General features: G+C 42.2%; 1 protein-coding gene across 13 annotated transcripts in view; it reads left to right on the top strand.

The window, feature by feature from the left end:
* The window catches only part of MED15 (mediator complex subunit 15), a 40,626-nt gene that overhangs the window by 2,935 nt on the left and 10,105 nt on the right, over positions 1-27,586 (top strand). For 6 of the 13 annotated variants that reach the window (XR_006275882.1, XR_006275881.1, XR_006275880.1 and 3 more), the window contains exons 2-9: positions 8,796-8,883; positions 10,410-10,461; positions 11,358-11,387; positions 12,835-13,047; positions 14,178-14,473; positions 15,326-15,646; positions 16,932-17,024; positions 22,155-22,274. Coding sequence is in view for 10 of the 13 variants with exons in the window: in XM_038373750.2 (XP_038229678.1) it covers positions 8,796-8,883; positions 10,410-10,461; positions 11,358-11,387; positions 12,835-13,047; positions 14,178-14,473; positions 15,326-15,646; positions 16,932-17,024; positions 22,155-22,274 (1,213 nt within the window). In the remaining 3 variants the exon portion in view is untranslated. The remainder of the gene's footprint in view (positions 1-8,795; positions 8,884-10,409; positions 10,462-11,357; positions 11,388-12,834; positions 13,048-14,177; positions 14,474-15,325; positions 15,647-16,931; positions 17,025-22,154; positions 22,275-27,586) is intronic. The other 7 variants (XM_038373753.2, XM_043498143.1, XM_038373755.2 and 4 more) reach the window with 6 other exon arrangements.

Genomic DNA, 27,586 nt, shown 5'->3' with positions numbered 1-27,586 from the left:
CCTTCAAAGCTTCACGTAGGGCAGAATTGAATGGGATGAATGTGAACAGAATATATAAGGGCTCTGCACAGGTGCCCTGTTTGGTTTAATTATATTCACTATTTCTACACTGTAAATACCTAATTAGAAAGATGCCTGGTATTCATGGATTGCCTCTTGCTCTGTATCTTCTCATAGGAGTTCTAATTCGTGGGGTCCATTCTCACTGTAGATTCCTATCAGACTTCCTATGGTCAGCAACAGGGTGTTCCCGATAGAGAACTCGCATCACTAGACCCTGTACCCTTCAACAGTTTGCCCCAGTCTCGGGGTACTTAACAAAACTTATTGGCTTTCACTTTGTATTGGCCATTATTAATAATAGGAGCAGGTGATGCTATGGTGGTTGCTAGTAAAGAGTTGTTGAAAATATGTTTTATTGATTTAAGGTGCTTATTTTAGTATTATCACATAATATTTTTAAAAGTGCAGATATACAAAAATAATCTTAAATTGTGTACAGAGTGAAGGAAAAGTACTGATACTTAAACTGTCAGTTGCAAAAACAAACTTATCAATGGGAGCCAGGTAATTGAAAAAGGTAAAATTGTCAGTAGGATACAAAAAGCAGTAATATTTGCCTGTTAATTCACAAGGGCTTTAACAGTTAAACTTACAAGATGCTCATACCGAAAGGTATCTTTGGGTATAATATATATATATATATATATATATATTGGGGGGAGGGATAGCTCAATGGTTTGAGCATTGGCCTGCTAAACCCAGGGTTGTGAGTTCAATCCTTGAGGGGGCCATTGAGGGATCTGTGGCAAAAATTGGGATTGGCCCTGCTTTGAGCAGGGGGTTGGACTAGATGACCTCCTGAGGTCCCTTCCAACTCTGATATTCTATATGTTATAGTACATCTAAAATATCTGTTAAGAAAACATTAAGGTTGCAAAATCAAACACTCCAAAGTTAAGAAATGCCAGAATTAAGGGTGACTGTACAACTGGCAGCTAGATTCTATTCTCGGCACATTAAGTGCACCATAGTCTAGGCATATGCTCCGACAAATGATGCAGATGAAGAGGACAAAGAGAGAGTCTATGCAGAATTGAACAATGTAATGAAAGAAATACCAAACCACAATCTTGTCCTGGTTATGGGAGATTTTAATGCCCAGATCAGAAATGAAAGAGGTTGGGAAACAGTCACCGGCCCACATACAACTGGAACAGTGACAGACAATGGCACAAGACTTCTTTGTTTTTGGCACAAAATTCAATCTGAGCATCTGCAATTCTTTCTTCCAACATAAAAATGTACAGAAAATGACATGGATTTCACTAGATGACCTTACACCAAAATGAGATAGACTATATCTGTGTTAGACACAAGAGTATTCAGAGGAGCCCATATGGGGAGTGATCACTACTTGCTGAAAGCAAACATCAAATTGAAGTTTAAAGTGCTCAAAAAGAAAGACGACTCTGATTATTCAATACACAGAAACTACAATACACAGAAAGATAGCAGGATACGAAAAGAGTTCCAGATAGAGGTCAAGTACAGGTTTGAGGCTCTTGAAGAAAACAAAGTGGAAAAATACTGGAATCTTTCCAAAATAGCTATGCTAGAAGCAGCTGAAAAGATAATTGGTAGAAAGAGAGGAAGCAATAAAGATCAGTGGAAGAAGAAACATGGAAAATTATAAGCAAAAGAAGAAAACAAAAGGTTCTAGTACTACAACACGCAACTGAAGAAACAAAACAAATCTACAGGAATCTTGACAAAGCAGTAAAGAAACAATGCAAAAAAGATAAGTGAAATTGGATAGAAAATAAAGCTAGTGAAGCTGAAGAAGCAGGGGAAAGAAACGGTACAAGAACAGTCTACACAATCCTGAAACAGTTAACAGGATATGGATCAAAATTCACAAGTGTCCCAGTGAAAGGGAAACCAGGAGAAATTTTGAAAAAACAGGAGGAACAAGAAAATAAATGGGTGGAACACTTCAAAGAAGTGCTAAATCAACCAGAACCAATTACAAGACTGGAATTTAACAATGATAAATAAACCATTAGACCTAGATATAGATGTATCTGAGGTAAAAATCGAAGAAGTAATAAGAAGCTGAAAAACAAGGTACCTGGATTGCACGGCCTTCATCCTGAGATGCTTAAACATGGAGGCGAAGATGTGGAATCAGTCATCTGTTCACTGTGCAACAAAATATGGATGCAGGAGAATGTGCTGGAAGAATGGACCCTTGGTATCATCATCAAGTTACCAAAGAAAGGTGATCTAAACAATTGTTCAAATTGGAGGGGAGTATCTGTCACAGGAAAAGTATTAGCAGCAGTCCTCCTAAACAGAATGAAAGGAAGGATGGATACCATCCAACGTGAGCAACAGTCTGGATTTAGACAAGGGAGATTGTGTACAGATGCTATTTTCACCCTGAAATGGATTATTGAGAACACAATTGAATTGCAAGGCAGTCTTGCCATCACTTTTGTGGACTTTTAAAAGGCATTTGATAGTGTAAACAGAGAAACAATGTGAAAAATTGTGGAACAATATGGAATTCCAACAAAATTAATCAATATTATGAAGGCATTCTATGCCAACTCAAAATGCTGCATTAAAATGGAAAATGGATTGAGTAAGCCATTCGGCATCAAGACAGGTGTAAGGCAGAGGTGCGTTCTATCTCCTTTTTTGTTTATGCTAGTCATAAACTATGGATTAAAACAATGTGACAGTGATACATATGGCCAAAAATGGAACAATTCAAGGCTATTTGGTCTAGACTTTGCTGATGACATAACTCTTATTAATGAAGATGTCAATAGACTACAAAAATACAAAAAGTAATGGAAAAGAAAGATTTAAGATACAATGCAAAGAAATGTAGAATCATGTTAATGGGGACTACAGAGGCAGAAATCAAAATTGAAGAAGAGAAACTGGAGAAGGTGGACAATTTCATGCATCTTGGAAGTGCCATCAGCCAAGATAGAGCTTGTTCTGAGGCAATAAGAATTGGGAAGGCAAACATCTGGCAACTCAAAAACATCTCCCTCAAGACAAAACTGAATGTGTACAAAGCAATTGTTGTTGCCATCACAACGTATGGCGGTGAGACATGGCAACTTATCAAGATAGATACACAAAAGCTGGATGCATTTCATCACAAATGTCTGAGAAGAATATTGGGAATAACGTATAGAGATAGGAAGACGAATGAAGCAGTCAGAAAAATTACTAGACAAGGCACCCTCTCACAGATCTATAAAAGAAGACGTCAGTGGCTGGGACATGTGCTGAGAATGGAAAAAGATCGCTTACCAAATAATGCCCTTGAATGAAAGCCAGAAAATGCAAGAAGAAAGACAGTGAATAACATGGAAACGAACAGTTCTGAACGACATCAAGCACCTCAACATGAAATGGGAAGATTTGGAGAGAAGGGCCGTTGACAGGCAAGGATGGCAGTTGTGGGTAGCCCAATATGCAACAAAGCATGGGATGGACTCTAAGTAAGATACAACCTTAATCTGGCCCCTTTGTGCATTATGATAGTCTTTATTCTCTGTCATTCAGCGAACTGGTTAGATGGTGGTCATTGAACAGGTAGGCTGTTCAATATTTTTTTTTCCTCATCCAGCCCGTGTATGATGTATGCACACTATCCAAACCCAGCTCTGAATACAGAATTAGTGCTGTCATTGTAGTATCTTAAATTCATTAGTGTTTGTAAAGAATTATCTTTACAACATCTATATGAGGTGACTTTGTATTTTCTCCCATTTTAAAGTGTCAGCTAATTTTTGGTGTCAACTTTGAGAGCCAAGAGCCTGATTTTTCAAAGTAGTACTTTATATATTCAGAGCAGAGCTCTCATTGACATCAGTTGTAGTTGTGAGTCCTCAGTACTTTTGCAAATCAGATCCCTGGTGTCTCAAGAGAGTACCTAAAAAATGAACAGACTGTGGCCACCTGTGAACACCTTGGTTTGTGACTTGCAGAGTATCATGTATGAACTCTCTGACAGAGGCAGGGATAGAATCTAATTCTTCGGGGTTGCTGCCTGACCCATGAGATCATCCTTTCTCTAATCCAGTGTCTCATTCACTACATATTTTACATTTTCTCAGCAAATGAGTCAAGGGTCCTACAGACAAACAACCCATTTTCTACACAACCTTGATTTAATCCCTGAGTACCATTCCACCTGTGCACTGAATGAAGCAGGGTCCTATGGAAAAAATAGTGATTGTGAGAGATGGCAATTTCCCTGAAAAATAATATTAAATTGAGTTAAATCTTACTGAATCAAGTTTAAGTATCTTAGGAGTTCCTTGTATTAAAAATGCAAATATTAATGTATTATTGTGTAATCTTGTATGAAATGTCTCTGGAGGAAGACATGACTAAGGTAAACCAGGGAAAGTATTAGAAGCTTCCCAGGACTGTTTAACACAATGTGCCAGACAAGACTGAACTTTTAAAATTAAGTGAGTTTTCTAAATCTCTAGGGAGAGGATATGCAAATGTACCCCATCCAGTTATGTAAGAATGTAGCCATTAGAAGCTTTGCCCTGAGGAGGAGACTTTTGTCTGCTGATCATCTGTTATGTGAGGACAAGATCAGAGGCCCAAACTGTATAAAGGAGTGACTCACAGATTCATGGGGGTATTTGTTCTGAGCTAACGGCTGTTGTGAACTTGTAACCACAGGAAAACATACTTGGTGGGTTTTGACTCCTGCCAGAGCCCTTGCTGGAGTTGGGGTGATCTCTGGTAAGCTTATTAGCATTACATGTAGGCTCTTTTATTGTTTTAATGTTTTCTCTGTAATGCTTTCACCTTAAGAATAAATGTGCTTGCTTAGGAAAAGCTGTGTTGGACCTTAAATTGTGAGCAGTTACACAATTATGCCTCTGAGGAGAAAAACAAAGCGGGCCTGCTTGGGCAGTCTGACTTACTGGGGAACTGTGTAGCTTGGAAATATCTGGATTAGAAGGGAGTGAGGCACATGTCTCTGTCCAAGCAAGGTGATGGCTGGGGAGCCAGAAGCCAGTGGGTGCCATTGGTGGATTACAGAGGGAATATAGGTGCAGATGCCCTGAACTGTGGCAGTGATCATGTAATTAGACTGTGTCATAATGTATACACACGAGGGCTGAATTACAATTACATGCATGTTAGAATCAAAGACTAATTAGAGGGAGCTGGTCAAGCTTTTAGGTGTTGCGTTTAATTTAAATTATTTCAATATAGTATAGTAAATTTAAGCTTCAATATAGGTTGTCATCATTTCAAATTTAATTTTAAAATTAAATTTAAAAATCGATTAACAAAAAAAAACCAAACAGGTTTATCCACCTTGATCACAGCGTGGTTCTTCCTTCCCACTGAGAGGAAAGTACCAGCTTCGGGGACACGGGTTAAGCAGCTGAGTGAGAGGATGCAGGAACAGTGCAGGGATCATAATAGTGAGGATGTTTTTGAAAGGGAGGGATAGAGTTGAGGCAGTGCAAAAGAGAAAGGATTGTCCACTAGCTAGCATCTGGATCTTGGGAGACCTGGGTTCAATTCCATGCTCTATGACAGACTTCCTGTGTGACCTAGGGCAAGTTACTTTGTCGTTCTGTCTTAATTCCCCATCTGCGAAAATGGGGATAATATAGCACACCCTATCTCACAGGGGTGTTATGAGGATAAATATATTAAATATCATGAGGTGCACTGCTACTAGAGTGGTAGGGGCTATAGATATATCATTGATGGATGTGGAAGTTTTGGGAGGAGAGACTGAAGTTCCCCAACAGCACCCACTGAATAGCTCCACTCTTCCCTGCGCAATCCCAACACCTGTCACTGCTGCAACCTGCATATTCTCCCTTCCACTGTTCAGACTTCTGTATCGTTGCTCCAGTGCCACCAACATGTTCTCTGTCAGGCCATTGCATCAATGCCCCCATGCTTTCCTTTGAGTCCTCCCATACCAGCTCCATTCTCCTCTTAGTGATTCCGTGCCCCCGGTAAGCTTGGAAGGACCATGGGGAGGTGGAAATGTGGTGGGGCTGTGAGCAGTGTCCTGTACCAGTTGGAGGGAAGAAGGGACAGGAGAGTGGAGATGCTGGGCGTGGTCTACACTTAAAATATACATGAACAGCGACAGAGCTCAGGGGTATGAAAAATCCACTCGGAGTGCTGTATTTAGCTGTGCCTAACTAACTCCCAGTGTAGATACAGCTAAAAGAATGTTTCCGTCAACCTAGCTACTGTCCCTTGGGGACATGCAGTTCTTACAGCCATGGTTCTCAGACTCTGGGTCAAGGCCCCAAAGTGAGTCGCTGGGGTCTGGAGCTGAAGATGAAGCCTGAGCTCTGCTGCTTAGGGCTTTGGCCCTGGCCACCCCCACCCAGGGTCATGTAGTAATTTTAGATGGCAGAAGAAGGTTGTAGTGCAATGAAGTTTGACATCTGCTGTCCTACGGCAATAGAAGAACCTCTCTGGTCACTATAGGCTGTATCTATCCTACAGGGCCATGTTTGCATAGCTACAGTCTCCAGAGTGTAAAAAAGGCCAAGATCTAGGCTTAGATTATGGGGAAGGGGCTCTATGTGCAACTAGGAGGTTCAAAATGGTGTAAACTAGCTCATTCATCTCAATGCTATGTTCTTGTTAGCTGAGAACAGCTCAAGGAGATGAATACAATATGAAAATATAGCTCTGAGATGTGTGGACTTCTCCATTCCTATCAGTGTGTGTTTTCTTCCTTCTCCCTAGTGCCAGTGCTTGTGAACCTATGATATGCAGGTGGCATGCCTGTTCTGAGCTCCCAACTCAAAAGGGCCCTCAGATACTGGCTCACAAAGGAGTGGGATAAGGGGAAGGGGCATGGCCCCCATATCCTGCTTATGGGAGACAGGGGCTCAGGTCTCCCAGAAGAGCAGCCTCCCAACCCAGCTCACATGGGGAATAAAGAGAGGGTCTCAGACACTCCCCTACACCAGATCCTGTTTCACATGATAGTGGGGGGCAGGGACAGTGGTGTGGGGCTCCCCAGATTCCAGCACGCACAAAGGAGAGGAGAATGCAGGGTTGATGGGGGAGCCCCCACTCCCTCTGCCACTCATCCCCAGGTCCTCCCTCCCAGAGTCCAATCCTTCTCACACCCCCAACCCCTCCTGCCCTAGAACTCCCTTCCCTTTCTTAAGCCCCCCAATCCCTCCCTCCCACTTCCTGCACTTTCCCAACCTCCACATCTTCCTTACTGCTCCCACACATTCACATTTCCCCTCACTGCTTCAACCATCCATATTCCTCATAAGTGTATGAAAAAAAATTAGAATCTAAAACTGTTTTCAGGAGCTCATGTTAGGGTGTTGTGTATGAGGAACGCCCTGACTTTAAGCAAACTGAGGTCCATTGTTCAGGAAACATGATTGTATTATCCTTACTCTTTGATCTTCCTTAGAGTGAATCAAAGCTAATAGATTAATCATTGCTGGTGCTGTGCTATGATAAATTGAGGCCTTATCTTACTGAAGAGGCATGGAGAGGTTGTGGAGAGGTTCAGGCCTTAGCATGTTTGGCATTGTGCTCAGGTCTAGCCGCTTTCACTTGCTGAAAAGACCCAATCCTAAACAACCCTTACATTTAATAATGGAATAAATGAGAATTCCATACCAATCGGTTGATAGGATCCTCTGAGAAATTGGAGCTGTTTAAAATTATAGAGGAACCTGGCAAGAAACAGATGCTGGCCAGCCTGAGAGAAGTTGGAGAGAAACAAAGTCAGGCCTGGTCTACATTACAGAGTTAAGTTGACTTAAGGCAGCTTACCTTGACCTAACTCTGTAAGCGTCTACATTAAAATGTTGCCCACTATCTAAGTCTGTCCAGTACATTGACTTAATAACTCCACCTCCATGAGAGGCGTAGCACTTAAAACGCAGTGTTCGTGTAGATATTGGATTACTCACATCACCTCTTGGCTATTGCCCCCCCCCACCATGGGGCTTACAGTCAAAGGAGGGTTGCCCCCTGCCACTCTGGGGCTCACTGCCAGAGCGTGCTACCTCCATTTCCGTGGTTATGAATCCAGAGCAAGCGAGGCTTGCACCACTTCTGTTTTTTACAAAAGAGCTTAACCACACAACCCATCAATAATGTACTGAATTTATAAAACTTCAAGTATATACTATATTTATATTCCAGTAATGTTCAAAGTGCATGCTCAGGATTGGCTGCTATTGACCGGGTGTTGTATAAACCTCATGTGAATACATGGTCCCTGCTTCAAAGGGTTAGTAATCAAAGGAGGCAGGTGATGTTGGAAAGAGGGGAACAATCAATGTCCCAAGTTAATGTCTTTAATGGCACTGGGCTAAAAGTAGCATGGAAGCCTCATGGCAACCCATAGCATGGGGAATGATTATTTTGGCCCTCTGACAGGAGAAGATGGTCTCCTATGCACCTTGAAATGGAATCAGTAGCTGAATCTCATACCATCTCTGCCTGATGGGAGGTATTTCCTAATTTCTTCCTTTCTAGCAAGGAGGTAAATGACTAATTAGAGGAGACTCCTATTGATGTGCTGGCTACCTGGCTATCTGCTATTGATGTTAATCAGATTGTGCATGTAAATCAGTGGAATTGGTTTCCTTTGTTTTATGTATGTATTTGTCAGTGATTCATTCGTGAAAAGTTGCCATCCATCTGTTCCCTAGGTAGGGAAGGGGGTTTCTGCTGCCCTCAGTTAATGTCCTTTGTGAGTTCCTTGTCTTGTTTTGCAGTGATGAGGCCATGAGGAAGGCTGGTGTAGCCCACACTAAATCCAGCAAAGATATGGAGAATCATGTTTTTATGAAGGCTAAAACTCGGGTAAGGCACTTCCATGTATTTCCAATTGTGTCTGTCTTGGTCTGTTGTGAGTAGATACACCAGGTTCCCAAATGCATCTAGTTGTCTAGCAACATCTGGCCAGGACACTTGCATAAACTATGTTGAATATATACAGGAGCATTTAGTGCTGAGGGGGGAGCCAAAGTGCTTTGCACACTCCACAAAAAACAATTTGAAGTGAAATGTTTGGCAAAGACAATATGGTAAATTCCTATTATCACAAAAGATACAACAGGCTCTCCAATGACTGAAGAACACAGGAGTGAGGTTTATAAAGTCTCATCGACCCACGTGCAGTTAACTGCATGGAACTCACTTTATCTACAGCGTAGCTTGACTTGTGCTTAATTACATGGCTCAGGAGTGTGGATTTTTCACACCCAAGCAATGTAGCTGGATTGACTTCACTTTTGAGTGTTGATCTGACTTCAGAAAAGGTTGATCTATGCTGAAAACTTCTATTTGCATAGCTACAGCTCTCGGATGTGAAAAATTCATCCCACTGAGAGGCATAGCTATACCAACCTAACCCCCGGTGTAGACAGCACTAGCATTTCTCGAGGAGGTAAATTAATTACAGCAATGGGCATGGGCAGTGCGTCTAATAGGCAGGGGAAGGCTGTGCCTACTCAAACAGCCCCACATGGCCCTGCCCACGCTCCGTACAGAGGCCCCCTCCTGCTGCTAGTTGGCCCCAGCCCAGGCAGGCTGCTCCTTTTCCAGGAAGGGAAGCCTGCTGAGACTATGGTGCTGGAATTTGAGGTAGCTGGGGCTACCCAGTGCTGAGGGGGCCCCAGCACTGGGGCCACGCCACCCAGCACTCCATGGCTAGAGGGGACAGGGGTCCGCGTACCGCCTACCAATCTGTGTGTGGGGGGGGCTGCCTTTTTCCCGCCCACCCACCCAATGGGCTTGGGGGTGGGCGGCTGCGTGCTGGCTGCCCGCCCGGTGCTCAGTTGGCTGGGGGAAAGGGGTTGTGCGCATCCCACCCGCCTGGTGCTCTGAGGTTCGGGGGCGGGGGGATCTGGGTTGGGGAGAGGGGCCTCAGGTGGAAGGGATGAGCCAGGCCAGGGGCTAGCCTCCCCGAGCCAGTGGTTCACCCACCACTCATGGCAATGGGAGAACCCCTCCTGTTGCTGTAGTCAGTGTCTATGCTTAAAATGCAACAGTGGCACAGCTGCAGTACTGCTAGTATGTAGTAGTACACACATGCAGTACTACTAGTATGTAGCTGTATTGGCAGTTGTCTACCTCCTCTACCCAGCATTTGCTGTTTCTCCTTCTGTCCTGCACAGTTAAACACAATGACCTTTTCTTTAGAAACATACCCTGCCCATTTCAGTTCTTGAGCAGATCATGGACTTATGAAAAGCATACCAGTCCTGAAGGAGGAGGGACCCTTCTGTTACACTGTGGGAGTGGCAGAGTGAGGAACGGAAACAGTGAGTCATGGAGTGTGTTGCTTCCCCATTCTGTGCTAAGCTGTTTCTTGTTTTCAACTTTAGGAGGAATATCTTTCTCTTGTTGCCAGACTTATTATCCATTTTCGAGACATTCGTAAGTAATCCTTTTATTTATTTGTTAGAGTTATAGGAGTGCTAGCTTTCTGGGTGGCTTGAATCTGCTAGTTCTGACTGGCATTCTCCAAGAGTTGCTTCAGTAGTTTCTGCTGCTGGATCTGTGCCCAGCTCTTGAATGTGTAATATTCTTTACAATATCTGTCTAGAACTGAAGAACCCACTAGAAAGTTCTTGATATCTCCACTTTTCATTTCACCATATGTTTTCTCTGAGGTCATCCTCCCTCTCCATTTCCATCACAACCAGAACGCTGTGAAGACAAATTGGCTGAGCTTAATTTCTTTGTTGTACTTTGATTTGCAAATGAATTAAAAAGCATTCAGCTATGCAATAATAAAGTAAATTTTATCCTCAGCATGGAATCCTGAATTAGGGTATCTGCCCTTCTGTTTAGTTTTATTCCTCCAGAAATAAGTCTCTGGAATGGAACAAATAGTCTCAAAGTGCTTATGAGTCTTCCTAGGTGTGGAACTACTGGAGGAAGCCACCTGTCATACACTGCACCAGGAAGTGTATAGAGGAGCTGCCTCAGACGCTTGTCCCGTTCTGTAGAAAATTTCACAAAGCAAGCATTAATCTTGACACCTGGGAGTGAAATCTGACTTGCAGAGCTCTTACACTGGCGGAAGCGTGTGGGATATTGGTAGCAATGATTGACATTACAGAGCATGTCTGCAGCAGCACTCCATGGCCAGCTGGCTAAGTTCCTGATCAGGAAGTAACCTAGGAGCTCTCTAGCTCTGTGGCTTGCTGCCTAGGGTAGGGAATGTGGGTAAAATGTTTGGAGGCACTTTGGCATGGGGGTAACTAATGGGAAGCAATTTTTTGCAACAAAATGTATAACTCGTATGTGTATTCACTCTTATTTTCTAGACAATAAGAAATCTCAGGCTTCGGTCAGTGGTAAGAACATTTTTTCAGACTAAATGAAAAATTGTCAGTATTTTTGGTGGCATATAAAGTGGGGAGGGAGGGCTTAACTGCCGACCTGCAGCAAAGGAGGGCAACTTAAATTCTTAATAAATCATACTGTGGTGAGGAGGAAAGTTCTAGTGAGCCTTCTAGACTCTTCACATACAGATGTTGTGTGGAACACTCATTTGATTCCACCTCTGCACTGTGTGTTGGTGCTAAGTATTATTAAACCTGTTCAACAAATGCCAGTGTTGTGAATTGGACTGTCCAGCAGGAAGTAGCTGAATTCCTCCTTGCTCACCTTCTTGCAGTTCTCACTGGTGTATGAGCTTGATACCTGTTCTGCATTACAAGACTATGGAGTAGTCCTGTCAGCAGGAACTATGTCCTGGTGGACTCTGCATGTGACTGAAGGAATCTCTTCTATAACTATATTAATCCCCCTGTAAGAGAGTATATGGTGAGGCAGCAGTTGTCTGTTGCCACCTCTTCCCAGCATGGATTAAAGATGTGCTGCACAATATATGTTAATGCCAGTACTCTGGAGTGCTCTAAAGTTATGTCCTCTTTGATCTTTACCCTTAAGGAGGAAGGCGCATATTACATACTTGATGAACACCAGTATAATAACGTTCCTGAAACGCTTGTAATTCTCTCTCCTTCAGAAGTCTGTTTGCAGTTCCTTTCCCCATGCCCCATACCCTAGATTATCACCCTCTCTCTGATTGAGGAGTGCTGATCATGGGTATTTGAGAAGTGTGTGGAGAAGCTTCAATGTGCAGTCTAGAGGAAGTATGTTGCCAAGGTACTTCGTCAGGCTGAACACCTGGTCTCCTGAGCACTCCTGCTCCTTAACCTGGGACGGAAGGGGCCTAGCTTGGATCCATCACATCAGTGTGCTCTTATTTCCTGGATTCCCACGTTGTAGCACAAAGCTCTGCTGAAAGCATCCTGAGCCTGCCATGTCTTGCCTTTGTACCTGGATATCTGTTTAGAGTAGAGGTGACTGATGATTTCCCTTTTGCTAATAAATATTTAGTATTTTGCATATTTAAAGTAGCATGACCAGCTGTCTCGATTTTATAGGGACAGTCCCGATTTTTGGATCTTTTTCTTATATAGGCTCCTATTACCCCCCACTCCCTGTCCCGATATTTCACACTTGCTGTCTGGTCACCCTAATTTAAAGCATTTCACAAACTTCTAAATAATCCTCAAAAGCTGCTGTCCCCAGTTTACAGGTGGAAAAATGGAGAGAGACTTATGTAAAGCCACTGAGTCAGTGGTAGAATTGTGATTGTAGAACTCAGAGTGGACTTTTAATCCTATGTTGAGTCCACTAGGCCAAAACTTTCTTGTGGCTCCACAGCATGGAGAACTGTTTCAGCGGACAAGTCTTCATCTTGTTCTCTTAGTAATGATGTTGTATTCGCAGATCCTATGAATGCACTGCAGAATCTAACAGGCGGCCCTCCAGCAGGAGCAGCTGGAATGGGCATGGCTTCGCGAGCTCAAGGAGCACCAATGGGTGGGATAAGTGGACTTGGGCCAATGGGCCAGCAGATGAGCCTTCCAGGGCAACAGCCTCCTGGAACCTCTGGGATGGCCCCCCATGGTATGTCTGGCGTCTCTGCAGCTACTCAACAGAGTAAGTATTCACTGTGCTCCCATCCACTGAAATTAAGTCAGTTTAGGGTTCCAGTGCAGAGCCATTTTCTAGGCTGAAAGGAAGAAATAGTTACAGAATACTCCCTAGGTCTGTTTTTATTGCTCCTGCCAGGAGGATTGGGGATTATGGTGCATCTCGCCCTTTCTCACTGATATGGGAAACACAGATTTGAATCGGGGGGGAGGGGAAGGGAGGGTTTGCCTTCAAATACCTCTACCCCCACCATAAATGTCCTCGCTATACTTGTATGCAGTTTTATAGCTGTGTTGGTTGCAGAATATTAGAGAGACAAGGAGGGTGAGGTGATATCTTTTATTGGACCAACTCTTCAGCTATTTGAAAGCTTGTCTCTCACCTACAGAAGTTGGTCCAATAAAAGATATTACCTCGCCCACCTTGTGTTCTTGTCTATACTTAAAATTTGTGGCTTTCCACTTGCTACTTGGTTTTGGACTCATTTGCAACTGCATTTGAGACTGAGTTGGCGTATTCTGAGCAAGACTATTCTGACTAGTAGACTCCTTCCTCTCAAAATATTTTAGTTCTTGAACATCCTTAGTGTTTTGGTTCTACCTGCCTTATATCACCTCATATTGTGGCCTCCATTGTTCTGACAGATAGCTACTGGATGAAGCTCCTTTCAGAGCCCATTCGAACAGCTCCTCCTTTGACCAAAGATTTCTTTGTGGAACAATGTGTGAGACCGTTTCTTCTTGTTCCCCTCAGGGCATGAATGAGCCCACTCTCCTCCTCCCTGCAGTTCTTAAGCTGTTTAATTAAATTGCAGAGTCAGCCAAAGAGTTGAGGCTTAGACATAATAGTGATGAGAAATGCCATGTTAATACGAATAACAAATGTGGTTTAAATGTGTATAATGTATATCTGGAAATGGGAGGTTATAATGGGTTAATGCAATTAATTAATGCAATATATCTGGAAATGGGAGGTTATAATGGCTTTTATGCAATTGCTCCTAGCACAGATGTGTGCTATAAAAGACACCAAGGGATCTTAAGTTTCTGGTCAAAGTAGTTTGAGCTCACCCGTCTTATCTGTTGGACAGCTGTCTGCAGTTCAGTCATGTTGTACCAACGCACTCTGACTTTCAGCCCAGCTCCAGCTGCAACAGATGGCGCAGCAGCAGCAGCAGCAGCAGCAGCAATTTCAGCAGCAACAAGCTGCTTTGCAGCAGCAGCAGCAGCAACAGTTCCAGGCGCAGCAGTCAGCCATGCAACAGCAGTTCCAGGTCCAACAGCAGGCGGCGGCGGCGGCGGCGGCAGCAGCTGCGCAGCAGCAGCAGCAGCAACAGCAGCAGCAGCAGCAGCTGCAAGCAGCCCAGCAGCAGCAGCAGCAGCATATGCTCAAACTGCAGATGCAGCAGCAGCAGCAGCAAAATCAGCAACAGGTAATGAACAGCGAAGCTGTCGCTTTATTGGTAATCTGTTATCAGCCACTGGTCAAACTGAACCGTTCCAGAGCTCTGGCTTACCTAGCAATATTAGGTGTCGGCTCTCCACACTAAGGTATTAACATGCTGCTGCTTCTGGGCAAGGCATCATCTTGGACTGGTAGAGTTCGTTGGCAGCAATGTGCTCTATTCTAGAAAAGACTGATCTTTCCTAGCAAGAAAGAAGCTATGAATTTTGTGCTCCTCTTGTTTGAGTCTAAGAGTCGGGATGATGTTTGTCTGCTTGGGAGGAGGTCAGGGATGCAGGAGAGGATTGGAGTGGGCACCCTACTCTCCTCCCTCCCTCCCCCGAGTTTCCTCTAGAAATAGTAGCTGTTTTGTCTCAGTTTTGTGAATTACTCATTTGTCACTTAAACAAATATTGCAGTACAGAAATATGAGGCATGCCTAAAGATGATGTATGCAAGTAGAAGCGGTTGATGCTGTCCTGTTCTTGTGTAGGTAAATGGTGATGCTGACATTAGCTTGATGACAGTTTGGAGAAGTGTGTTGTGATCTTTTATGCCAGAGAAGCTAGAGGGCTGGGTACCTTCACCTTGAAACTGTCTGTTAGTGGTAGCAGATGACTTTGTGCCCATCTGGAGAGGGAAATTAGAATATAAACTGCATGCAGGTGAGTTGTTTGAAGCCTGAGGCTGGCTTAACGGGTAGGATTTTTCATTTGGGCTAAATGCGTTCACTTAGTATGATGAGTTCGTATGCTGCCTGCAGGCCCTTGGCTTTCTTTCTAATACTAAAGACACTGTTGCATTGCTGGAAACTTTAGCATCCCGGCTTTTCCTCTTTTAGATGCAGCAGCAGCAACTACAGCGAATTGCTCAAATGCAGTTACAGCAGCAGGCAGCTCAGGCTATGCAGGTGCAGCAGCAGCAGCAGCAGCAGCAGATACCACAGCAACAGATACAGCAGCCGCCGTCTCAGCAAGTCATGCAACAGCAGATGCAACAGATGCAGCAGCAGCAGCAGCAGGTTGCTCAGGCCCAACAGTCTCAGCTTCCACCACAGTCACAGCCCCAGCCCCTGGTCTCTCAGGGACAGGCAATCTCAGGACAGCTCCCTAGTCAGGTCATGTCTGTACCTTTTACCCAGCAGCAGTTAAAAGCCATGCAGGTAAGTGTGTTAAAGACCCAAAACAAACGGTTGTGTACTCCATGAGCCTCTAGGGAAATAGAAAGTCCTCACTGATAAATAAGCCTTGTTAGTGCTAATAGCAGAGATGTGAAATAGTGTCACGTGTTAAGAGGTTAGCTGTTAACCTAGTGCTTGCATAACGATGCTAACCACTAACTTGTGTTGCTTTATTGCTTGCCAGCACAGCATAGTTCTTTGCTAAAATCCCAAGGTTTTGTAGCTAGTCTATGAAATTGTTTGGTATGCTGGATAGAGAAGGTAGTGTTTGAGATTCAGTTCCTTTGTTGCTATTGGTGGGACAAGGAGATGAGTGAGATCTTGTTTTATATAGATACAACATTACAGTCTGATGAATGCTGATTTCACTAGAATATGAGCAAACTTAATTAAATGCCCTGGATACATGTGCATACACGTCAGCCCTCTCGTGCTACTGCAGCATGAGACCCCTTTGGCATTGCTTCTGCTACTACATTGAAGGGGGTTGGGGAAGGTGCAACAATGATAGCCAAATCTGCCCCTGACTGTATTGTTATGGTTGAACTAGCCAGGGATGATTGTCACTTGATGCAACTTCTCTTAAGAGAACAGTTCATAGGTTGAGGACAGGGTGATTTTGATTTTTGTACTTCATGGTGGATCTCCTAGTATTGCTTCAGTCTGAGTCAGCTAATGCTGTTAATGGTGCAGATTTTCTTACTGTTGACTTACTGTTCAGTGCTATGGAAACTGACCTAGTGGTGAGGGCTTAGTGAGAGTGCTGTGCATTACTAAGCAGGAGATCTAAGTTTTAATTGTGAGCTCTACTGTGCTTCACTCTTGGCCTTGTTGAAGGTTGGGACTTGGCAGCTAAGCTAGGAGTAACTTACATGTGTCGCACTTATGCAACAGTTGCAGAGTGATGCACAGTTCTAACCAGCTGTTGCATGCAGGCATCTAATATTGTGTACTTGAGGGAAATTAGCAAAGCTAATTGTTTGTCATGGCAAAGTCCAAGTGGCAGTTGAGTGAACGCCAGTGTAGAGAAGATGCCACAAAGAAAAGTCAGTGTCAGATGTGTAGCATTGGGGAGGCTTATTCTAAGCCAGCTGCTCGTGTTCATGAAGTGAGTCATACACTAGCCCAGTGTAAATGCGTAGCTGACAGTCTTGTTTGCTCATAACTGAAGGAGTTAGGAAGATGGTTGATCTAACTGCTGTGGAAAGGTGACATCCACCGTAATCCGTTACTCCTGCTTACCCCCTTCTTTCTTTAAATACTCAAGGTAAGAGCTCAACTGGTGCAGCAGCAGCAGCAGGCAGTGGCAGCAGTCCAAGCAGCTCAGGCCCAGGCTGCTCAGATGGGAGCTTCAGGGCAGGTAAGGGCCCCTGGAGCCAGTGTCACTAGTGCAGGCCTGCAGCAAGCGCATGCTAAAACTGAGCATGGAGATGGATTTTTGGTAGCTTTCTGAGGAGGGATTTGACATCAGTTGTCCTTACGAAGGTGGTATGGGTGATTATGCACTGTTTCCCTTTTTCTGTGAGTCAGAGGCAGGATTTCATTGACACCTTCTTTGTGCATGCTTGTCCCTAGTAGGTCAGATACTGCTGCCTGGAGTGACCTAGCAGTGCACATTAAGACTGTCTACTGTGGTCATGCGATAGGTCTAACTGTTCCTGGAGTGTTTCACTTCTATTTCCATAACACTTTCTTAGGAGACTGCCTTGTCATATGAACTTCTCTCTACTATGAACTGGTGACTGCTGGTCTATACTCAGATGCGATCTCCCTTCCATCTCCCAAACACAAAAGTATTAGTGGAGGTACTGACGTGTCCCCCTCCCCCACTTTTCTCTGTTCCATCGTTTCCTCTCCCCTCTCATTGAGTAAAATGGACAGTAGATATAAATAGCTCTCGTTTTGAATGTTAACTCTCAAGATAAATGGCGCATGTAAATGAGTCGCATACGAAGTGCTGGATGAAGGCTTGTTGTCCGGTGCACAGTTCAGTTTTTTTTAACTAGCAGTACACTCTAGCGTCAGACTATGCTCCCGTATGTGCCCAGCACCAAGGCTAGATGGGGAAGACTTGGGCTTGAGTTGAACCATGCTTCCAATCCTCCCTAAGGGTCTCATATAATGCTTGGTGCTTTTCATTCGTAGTCTTTTGCTAACACGGGTAAGTATAATTATGGACGTTTTTCAGGTGGGGAAACTGAGGTACATAGGTGAAGTGACTTGTCCAGGATCAGTCAGTGGCACAGCTGGGAATAGAATCCAGTTCTCCTGACTCCCTGTGCACTGTGTCATGCTGCCTCCAGTGAAAAAGTAATGGCCTAGACATTCTGCACCCCTTCAGTGTTTAAAGTTTGTGTACAGTGTGAATTGTAACAATTGGTGGTTCTTCTCACCTGTATCCCTGAGGATCTGTACTAGAAATAGTGGCCTAAGATAACCCAAGATAAGCCACTTCCCTTATTGATGCTGAAGTTCTGCTAGGCCATTACGTTCTGTTTCTATACTGGGCCTTTTATATTTCTTACATTATGTTCACACCAGATGAAAGATGAGCAATGGTAAGTACAGTGGCAGTGACAAGAACCCATTCATTACAGTTTAAACATGTGCTTTTAAAACTATTCTTTTTGTTATGTTTTGTGAATAATCTCCAGGTGGGAGCTACAGGGAGTTAGGGTGGCTAGTAGGACAGCTGTCATGTCATTAATTTAGTGTTGCTGTCCAGCAAGTGGGTTGTGTTTATATGGGGGCATCCTACTTCTTGCCCTTTTAAGTGAATGTCCCCATACAGGTTGCTTAATACCACAGTGCATCTGGAAAGCTTCTGGTGATGGTGGTTGACAGCTGGTTTTGCATCACAGCTACATTACCATATGGGATAAACTAAGGTATAACTCAGTGTCTGTCACAAATTAGGGCTGCTGAAAGCTTTCTAAACCCCACTGGCAGGTTTTTTCACTAAACTCCATGTAGGTCCATACTTATACAAGGTAAATCAATTAAAATTCAATTAATTCTCTTCTGTCCAATAACTAAACATGTTTCTTGTACTTTGTGTAATAGTGTTTTATATAGTAAAATGTTTAGTTTTGAGAATATGGAAGTGTACGATGTCAATACAGTTCTGGACATCAGAGCATTGATTGGATTTCCTCGGGTTTATAAAGAACAGCTTCTTTTGGAGAGTAAATGTTACCTCCTATTACTTTTATTCCATTAACACCACTTCCTTAAAATTTTCTGTAGAGCTTCCTTGAATTCTAGATTCTATTCTGAGGAAGTTTTATTATAAGCATATCCTATCATAACACTTGCCTCATTATATATGAGTTTTATGTCCTGTGGTTGTCAAATGGTCTGGGAGTCTGGATCAATGCTGCTATTATTATTATTTGTATTATCATAGCACCTAGGAGCACTAGTATGTTTGTGTCCTTTTCATTTAAGTCTCTGTTCAGCGTTTTTGGGTACAACTAAAATAATTCCTAAATCCTAACATGGATGAAGTGTGGAAGCAAGAATTTGACTTTTCTCTGAAGTTGTCATAGTGATTTTGTTCACATACGAGCATTCTGCTGCTTATGTACCAACCTTTTATGAGACTGTAACTATGCTCAGATTGAGCAGATGAATGAAGTAAGCAGTGTCCTAATGACCAGAGCCTACATAAGATCACTCTGGAAACCACACAAAGATGAATGATGATCTGAACTTGTGTTTAAAATTTAAGCCATTCTGTTCTACTTTGACTTATTCCAGATGCTTAGAATGCAGATTTGCTTGTTGCTCTTTGAAAGCCAAGGAACTGGCCTGGCAATCCCAACGTGATGCTAACTTGGATATTTTGGGAATTCTGAATCCTCAAACCAAGGAATCAGACTTCATCTGGAGCAAATCTGTTTTTTTTTTTTTTTTTTTTAAGACTCAAGTTCTTATATCCTGACTGACTGATACTATCAAATCATGAGATTTATATCTTAGGAGAAGAATCCTTTCTTTATTCCCCTCTTCTCTTAGGATGGATTCTCTCCCTTCTCCCAAACTAATTTGTCCTGATTTTCACAGTGAGGGTATCTCAAACATAATTTGTTTTGCCTCCAGTATCGGTTTTTCTCCAGAAGCCCCAGAGCAGGGTCACTGGAGCAGCAATGTCTTCCCATTTTTATATAATAAGTCTTGCAAATGTGGTGCTGATGTCCTGTAATTGCTTGCACAAAGCAACAGTAGTCTCTCGAACTTCTTTCCCTCCCTCACATACCAAAGGGGCAGGGGACCCTACTCACTGGAAATATTGTAATGAACTTTTTGAACACCTGGAAAGGTAGCAAAGGGCAAATTCCTTATTCGAAGGTCATGGAATTGGTATAATTCTAACGGCACATTCCCTTCTTCTCCAGCAGCACATGCTTAAAAAAACAAACTAAACCAAAACAAACCACCAAACAGCTGTAAGCCTTTGAATCAGAGTTTGTTCTGTTGCTTCATGGTTAGCCAGACTCCTTAACAGTGAATCTGCATCTAATTTCATTGACTCTGGAAGAGATATCTAATACACTCACTTTGGTGGTATGGCATGAGAAACAGGACCAAGATGGTACATGTGGTTCCGCATGGCATCCATGGGTTTTCACGTACATTACTGGACCCTCATGTGTGCACATGTGAGTTCGTGAGATGGGTGGACTAGGCTTTGAGGGATATGTATTCTGCCAGCACTTTCCTTTTTGTTAGGGTTGTGTTGCTCCACCAGCTATTCTGTTGACACTGTAGCTCTTCACTGCACTCTGTAGCATCCACCTGTGCTTTGTGCCAGTGCTCGGTTGTTTGCTTGTGATGGCTGTTGCATGCTGTGTTTGTACATGTGCATGTGTGTGTGGTGTCTGAAGTTCTCTCATTTGTTTACCTTCCGAAATCCTGTCTCTGACATCCCTCACTCCCTGGATGGAAAGAGACCTCATTGCTCTGATGTTGTGAACTAACAGCTGTGCTGAATTTGATGCTGGTTTTTTATCAGTTATTGCTTTCCTTTCTCAGTCTTGCTGTGTTGTAATTTAATTTTATTTATTTTAACAATTGTAAGCACATGCATTCTCTGACTCTCTAGAGACATGTTGCTGGCTGCTTCAACCCATTGACCCAGAACACTAAGCAAGAATGCCCACAGTCATTCAAATAAAAGGAGACTTCTTTCACCTGGATTAGTTAGGTCCTTCTAGCAGCAATTAGTAGTGTGCTGATTAGAGAAAGGGGACTTGGAGCTCTCTATCTGTCATAGAAGTGAAAAGCAATGAAAAAGAGCTCTTCCTCATTGATATGCACAAATGTGCCAAAATTCCCTGAATCCCAGTAGCAGAATGTGCCACAATATGCTAATTTTTCACTTGTTGTATCAGACTTCTGATTGATAGCACATTCTGTGTAATTACAGCATTTAAAGCAATTATATATATAAAAAAAAACTGTAAAAAAAAAAAAAAAAAAAAAAAAAAACTGGTTTCTAGACCCAGCAGCCTGCAAGGAGATTTGAATGTTCTGGGACCAGGAGTAGCTCACCCCTAAGACTACTTCTAAAAATAAATCCATTCTACCACTGACCTCTGAAATCTGTCCTAAGCAGTGTTTATATTCCAGCTGATTCTTCTGAGTCCTTGTAACTGAAACCAAATAAAGAGATGAACATTCCTGAGGGAAGGCTACTTTATTGAAGTTAGTACTTAATTGAAGTTAGTGGCCCTGAGGGCTATTTATTTAACAGAAGGGATGGGTGTTCACCCAAAGGGAACTCAAGCTTTCGTTTTGACCATACGTTTCACCTATTCTGGGGATTGCAGGAGGAAGGAGGGAGTATTTTATCTAAACCCTAGAAGTCCTTTCTGTTGGAAGTCTCTTTTTTGGAGTCATACTGCCATAGATTGGTTGGTTCTGAAGTCTTGTTCACTAAATCACTGGCTTCATTGGAGGATTCTTATCAGCAGTTACTGTTGAAATGTCTGTCAATTCCATTAATGTGGAAAGATACAATGTACAAATATTGCTGTAGGTTTCAAATCCTCAGATGAATCCATAGCATGGTAGAGGACATCAGAAACCAAAACTTGTGACAATATATGATTGAAGAAGCTTGTATAAAGCATTCTTGATAAGTCTTAGAGCCATTAATTCCAATATTAAATTAGAAATTCAAGATGTCAGGCAAAATTTGGGAAACCCTTTCAACCAAATTATACTTCTATATAATTGGCCTTTTCCCATATACTTGAATCTAGATATTACCCCACACAATATTTAGAGTTCACTAGATGCCCTCTACAAATGGAGATATAGAGTATATGAAGCAAGGGGTTGGATCCATAAACTAGCTTATTAGGCTTATCTGGAAAAAAGTTCACTTGAGTCTCATCCCGGAGGTTGCATGTGCTTCTCATCCTGCCAGTGCACTGCATTTCTTGTTTTGCGATTACTTTTGTCTGTTGTCCCTCTGTCCTCAAAGATGATCACCGCAACTATGGCCAGAGGTGGGATGCAAATAAGACCACGGTTCCCGCCTACCACCGCTGTATCTGCCACGCCTCCAAGCTCCATTCCTTTGGGCGGACAGCAAATGCCACAGGTATTTACTGAGTCGAAGTGCATTGTGTCAGGAATTGTACAAGGCATTCAGTACTTGGGTTATATTTAGTTCTCATCAAATTAAAAGAAGTTCACTTTTATCTTCATCAAAATACTACGTTCAGATAATTGCTCTTAGCCAGTCATAGTGTTGGGCTTTTTTTTTAGCAGGACTGTCCAAAGTGTACCCTTCTCCCTTAAATGGAAGCTTTTGAGAGCTTGAGATATTGAATAAAGCTTTGAAAAAGTAACACAGTTCACAATATTTGAATGTTTAAAAATTCCATGTTCATATCTGGTTCAGGTTTCAAATGAATTGAATTTTCTGGTCTCTGCTTAGTCTTTGCACATATCACAAAACCACTGCATGGCTTGTCTTTGCTCAGGAGAGGCCCCAGGACTCATATATGAAGTGTCATGGGCCAGGAGTGCAAGGCATTGGCTGAGTTGTGTTGGGAAGCTTGCCTGACACCTCCCCATGCTATGCATTGCTCTAGCTAGTGTTAGTCCTTCTTTCATGAGCAATAAACTTGGCTAATTTCTGTTTCAGTTGATGATTAGGACGTGGTGCAGGAGATATGGAGCTAATTAAAATGTCCCTGAACTGAAGAAAAAAATGTTACTACTTTAAGCTCCTAGTAAAGCTGCAAATTACAAACAATCTTTGAATAAAATAAAACAGCACATGATTATGCACCCAAATTACAGTTCTGGATTTCTGATGCACTTCCTACCCCTCTTTCACTCAGGAAATAGTCCATGTTCTGCCTGTCCTTTCAAAAATTTGAAGCAGGAGTCAGCATAGATGCACTTTCACTGTGGACCTGCCTCAGTGAAAAGGTTGACAGGGCCCTATTCCACATTTGGAAATGTGTTGGATCAGAATATGCCGCAGGTTCTGGGTCTATTACAGGAGTGGGTGGGTGAGGTTCTTTGGTCCCTTCTGATCTCTAAGTGTCAGTCTATTATACCTGCCATAACAGTACAGGCCCAGCACTAGCTTTTCTTGCATTTGTATTTCACTTGCGCAGTATTTGCCATCTCAGGAATGAACAGGGAAAACTAGAAGGAAGCAGGAAAGGAGTTTGGTGCTCATCTACTTATTAGCATTGCCACAGTAACAAAGTCCCTCCTCAGCTCTATGAATTGGTTATGAAATCCTCATGCACTACTGTTCTGTAATGCTCAGCTCTGGGTGAATCTCTTGATTTAAAACTCTCTCATGCAGAGACACTGAAGTGGAGATCAACTCTTCCTGCTGCTCATCCCAGTGCTTGATTGGCTTTGCATGTATAATGAGGGACTCCCTGGGCCTCGTGAGCTGCATGTCTCATATGTTCACGCTGTCACCTTCACAGCTCATACCTGCCCAGCAGCTCCAGTTTCCATATTGCTTTCTCCTGTTAGTAGATGACAAAAGACTTCTGCCATCCTCCCAGTATTATATTTTGAGTTTCCTTTGCTAGCAGGCCTTGGAGCTCTGGAAGTATCTGAGATCATAAATCCTGAGTCCTTTGCATCGTTTATTTATTGCTGCTGAAGGGTCACACTTAGTAGATACACTTAGTGTTAAAGTAAGGTGTTGGCTAAGGTGGCATGTGCAACAGAAAGAGGCAGTGGCCAGAAATACACCACAGGCTCTGGCATATTTATTCAATTACATTTTTCTGGTTGGAACTGGAAAATTCTTTTAATCCTGTTAATTGTTCTGTCGTTGGAATTACTTGAGACAAAGAAGAATTTCCGTAGGCGACGCTACACTGCTAGCCCTGAGTCTCTCATCCATCCATTAAAGTGAGGCCACCACAGTGAGAGAGAGAGAGAGAGCCGTAGTCTGTCAGTCCAGCTGCCTGTTCTGTATATTGACCTCTTACTACTATTGTACCAGTGGTTGCTGGGAAGCCTGAACTCTTGACATCAAATGAATTAGGTGCAGATTGTAAGAGTCAATTTCATTAAAATTATGTCCTGTAGTATTGGACAACTGGGGAATTGTAGGCCAGTGAAAGAGGGGAATGTGCACATGTGGCACCAGTTGGAATGAAAATAGCTCCTGGAAAATGTATTGGGATGAATGGACCATCAGTTAGCAGGGGATGAGAAGAATGTTTTAAAAACTAAATTGACTTGGGCAGGTGTTTGGGTAGCTCAAGACCCACAGTGTGGATTTTTGAGTAAAAACCAATCCCCCAAAATTCAATTCAGATTGCAGAGAAATATATAGTTCTGCTTGACCCGTGGAGGCTGTGGTTTTGGTCTGTACCCTAGAGAAATGTTTGAATAATGTTGTTTGTTGGATATGTCGCCATTATCCTGTCTTCAGACCTGTTCCTGCTGGGTAGAGCAGCAGTAGAAAATAGCTTATGGCTAGGGCTGTTGATTCATCGCAGTTAACGCATGCGATTAACTCAAAAAATTAATCACGATTTAAAAAATTAATGGCAAATAATCACACTTTTAAACAATAGAATACCAATTGAAATGTGTTAAATATTTTTGGCTGTTTTTCTGCATTTTCAAATATATTGATTTTGATTACAACACAGAATACAAAGTGTACACTGCTTACTTTATATAATTTTGATTACAAATATTTGCACTGTGATAAACAATGATAAACAAAAAATAGTATTTTTCAGTTCATCTCAAACAAGAACTTTAGTACAATCTCTTTATTGTGAAAGTGTAACTTATAAATGTAGATTTTTTTTGTTAAATAACTGCACTCAAAAACAAAACAATCTAAAATTTCAGAGCCTACAAGTCCACTAATGCTGATACTTGTTTAAAATTAAAAAAAAAAAGTGTTAATTAAATTTGTGACTGAACTCCTTGGGGGGAGAATTTTATGTCTCCTGTTCTGTTTTACCCGCATTCTGCCATATAGTTCATGTTATAGCAGTCTTGGATGATGACCCAACACTTGTTTGTTTTAAGAACATTCTGACAGCAGATTTGACAAATGCAAAGAAGGTACCAATGTGAGATTTCTAAAGATAGCTACAGCACTCGACCCAAGGTTCAAGAATCTGAAGTGCCGTCCAAAATCTGAGAGGCATAAGGTATGTCGCATGCTTTCAGAAGTCTTAAAAGAGCAACACTCAGATGCGGAAACTACAGAACCCGAACCACAAAAAAAGAAAATCAGCCTTCTGCTGGTGGCCTCTGACTCAGATGATGAAAATGAACATGCTTCAGTCCATTCTGCTTTGGATCGTTACTGAGCAGAAACCATCATCAATGCATATCCTCTGGAATGGTGGTTGAAGCATTAAGGGACATACGAATCTTTAGCTCATCTGGCATGTAAATATCTTGCAACATCAGCTACAATAGTGCCCTGAGAATGCCTGTTCTCACTTTCAGGTGATATTGTAAATAAGAAGCGGGCAGCATTATCTCCTGCAAATTGTAACCAAACTTTGTTTGTCTGAGCAATTGGCTGAAATAAGACTGGTGGACTTGTAGGCGCTAAAGTTTTACATTGTTTTATTTTTGAATGCAGTTAGTTGTTTGTACATAGTTCTACATTTGTAAGTTGAACTTTCATGACAGAGAGATTGCACTAAGTACTTGTATTAGGTGAATTGAAAAATGCTATTTTTGTTTTTTACAGTGCAAATATTTGTAATAAAAAATAAAGTGAGCACTGTACACTTTGTATTCTGTGTTGTAATTGAAATCAATATATTTGAAAATGTAGAAAACATCCCAAAATATTTAAATATAGTATTCTATTGTTTAATAGCACGATTAATCGTGATTAATTTTTTTAATCGCTTGACAGCCCTACTTAGGGCTGTAGCTGGTTATTGGTAGTCTGCGTAAGTCTATCTACTTGATCTCAATAATTGAAAGACTAATTTGGAGATAGTGCTAAAGTTAAGAAACTTGGTGTCATATTTGAAACACCTTTTCCAAGAAAGGACCAAATGTGGACTTGGTATAAAAATATTGGTTGTCCAGGCTGTGCTTTCGATTTATCCTGCATGACAGAAGAGCAGCATGTTTCCCTGTCACCACAAGACTTGATTGTCTCTTTGCAGAGTAGCTTCTGGATCTTGCTCAGAATGCAGCTGCACTGTTAATTGCTGATAGGGCTTAGGACTCAACAATTTCATGGCTATTGAACTTGTCACCAAATTCAGAACTGAGCTCAGTTTTTTTTAAACTTTAATCTAAAAAAAGTTAGGCTTCTAGCCCTTGTGACTGAAGTGCCATGAAGCACGAACTGAATGTCAGTGGGGTCTCGTGAAGTCTAAAACAATAACCAAGAGATGTGAGCTTCCCTATTTACCTCATATGTTGACTCTGAAGCCTACTGATGGTAATTTAAATGTCAGCTTAAATAGTTCTTTTCTATTTTAATAATGTTTAGCCAAGTGTTTCTGCTAAAATAAGAGCCAGTGTACTAATCCCAGATTGTCTGCTACATATTCTTTGGTGTCAAAATCTCCAGCTTCCCCTTCTGATCTGCTACAATCTCCAGTAGCCTTGACTGCTACAATGCCCTTATGAAATGTTGGTACAAAAGTTTTGAGTACACTGGAAATCTAGGAATAAAGTAAAACTGAATGTAATATCAAATTAATAGAATGGATACAGATCCAACTGCAAATATGAAAACCTGTTTGTTAAGCTTATTGTTTCTGCAGAATTTTCAGTCTTGCCACCAAAGCAGGGGCGCTTGGTGACAAACTTGAATCCAGCTTGCTACAGGGTACACAGGGTTTTGTTCACTGACTTAAGCATTAAAAAAATATAAGTATTGTTAGGTAACTGATTGCTAGAGTTTTCCTTTAGGCCAAAAGTGTTTTTACTACTTGGTGAGATTCCCATAAAGAACATGGCAGGATTATGTGCAACAACGGGTAGCTTGGATTTGCTGGAATCTTGCTGGGTGCAAACTGTCAAAACCTAAAGTCCAATTGAGCTGGACTTCACAGAGCTAGTCTGAGTTAGTTGTAAAGATCATATCCTGGAAACTGAGGTTTTGTTTATTGTGTAATCTAATTCTACTCCCTGGGAATAGTGCCGCGTAGGAGTCAGAAGAGTACAAATATATAAGATGGCCTCTTTTAGGGGAGGATTCCTGAAGCACCAAAGCAGCCTTGGGAAAGGAAGTAGTGCAATAACTAAAACTTTGGTGGGAATGGACTGAAGAGGTCAGTGCTCAGCACAAGCCTGATCTGCATCTCCTAGTACTCTACTCTCAGCAGAGGGGTTGCTGCCAAAGAGGAGGCAGGAGCTTGTTATACAGGAGGTCAGACTAGAAGACGGCCTTGGAATATATGAAACTGTCATAACCACACT

This window comes from Dermochelys coriacea, chromosome 15 (assembly GCF_009764565.3).
Source record: "Dermochelys coriacea isolate rDerCor1 chromosome 15, rDerCor1.pri.v4, whole genome shotgun sequence".
Classification (NCBI taxonomy): Eukaryota; Metazoa; Chordata; order Testudines; family Dermochelyidae; genus Dermochelys; species Dermochelys coriacea.
This window is presented reverse-complemented; position numbering and strand designations above follow the sequence as displayed.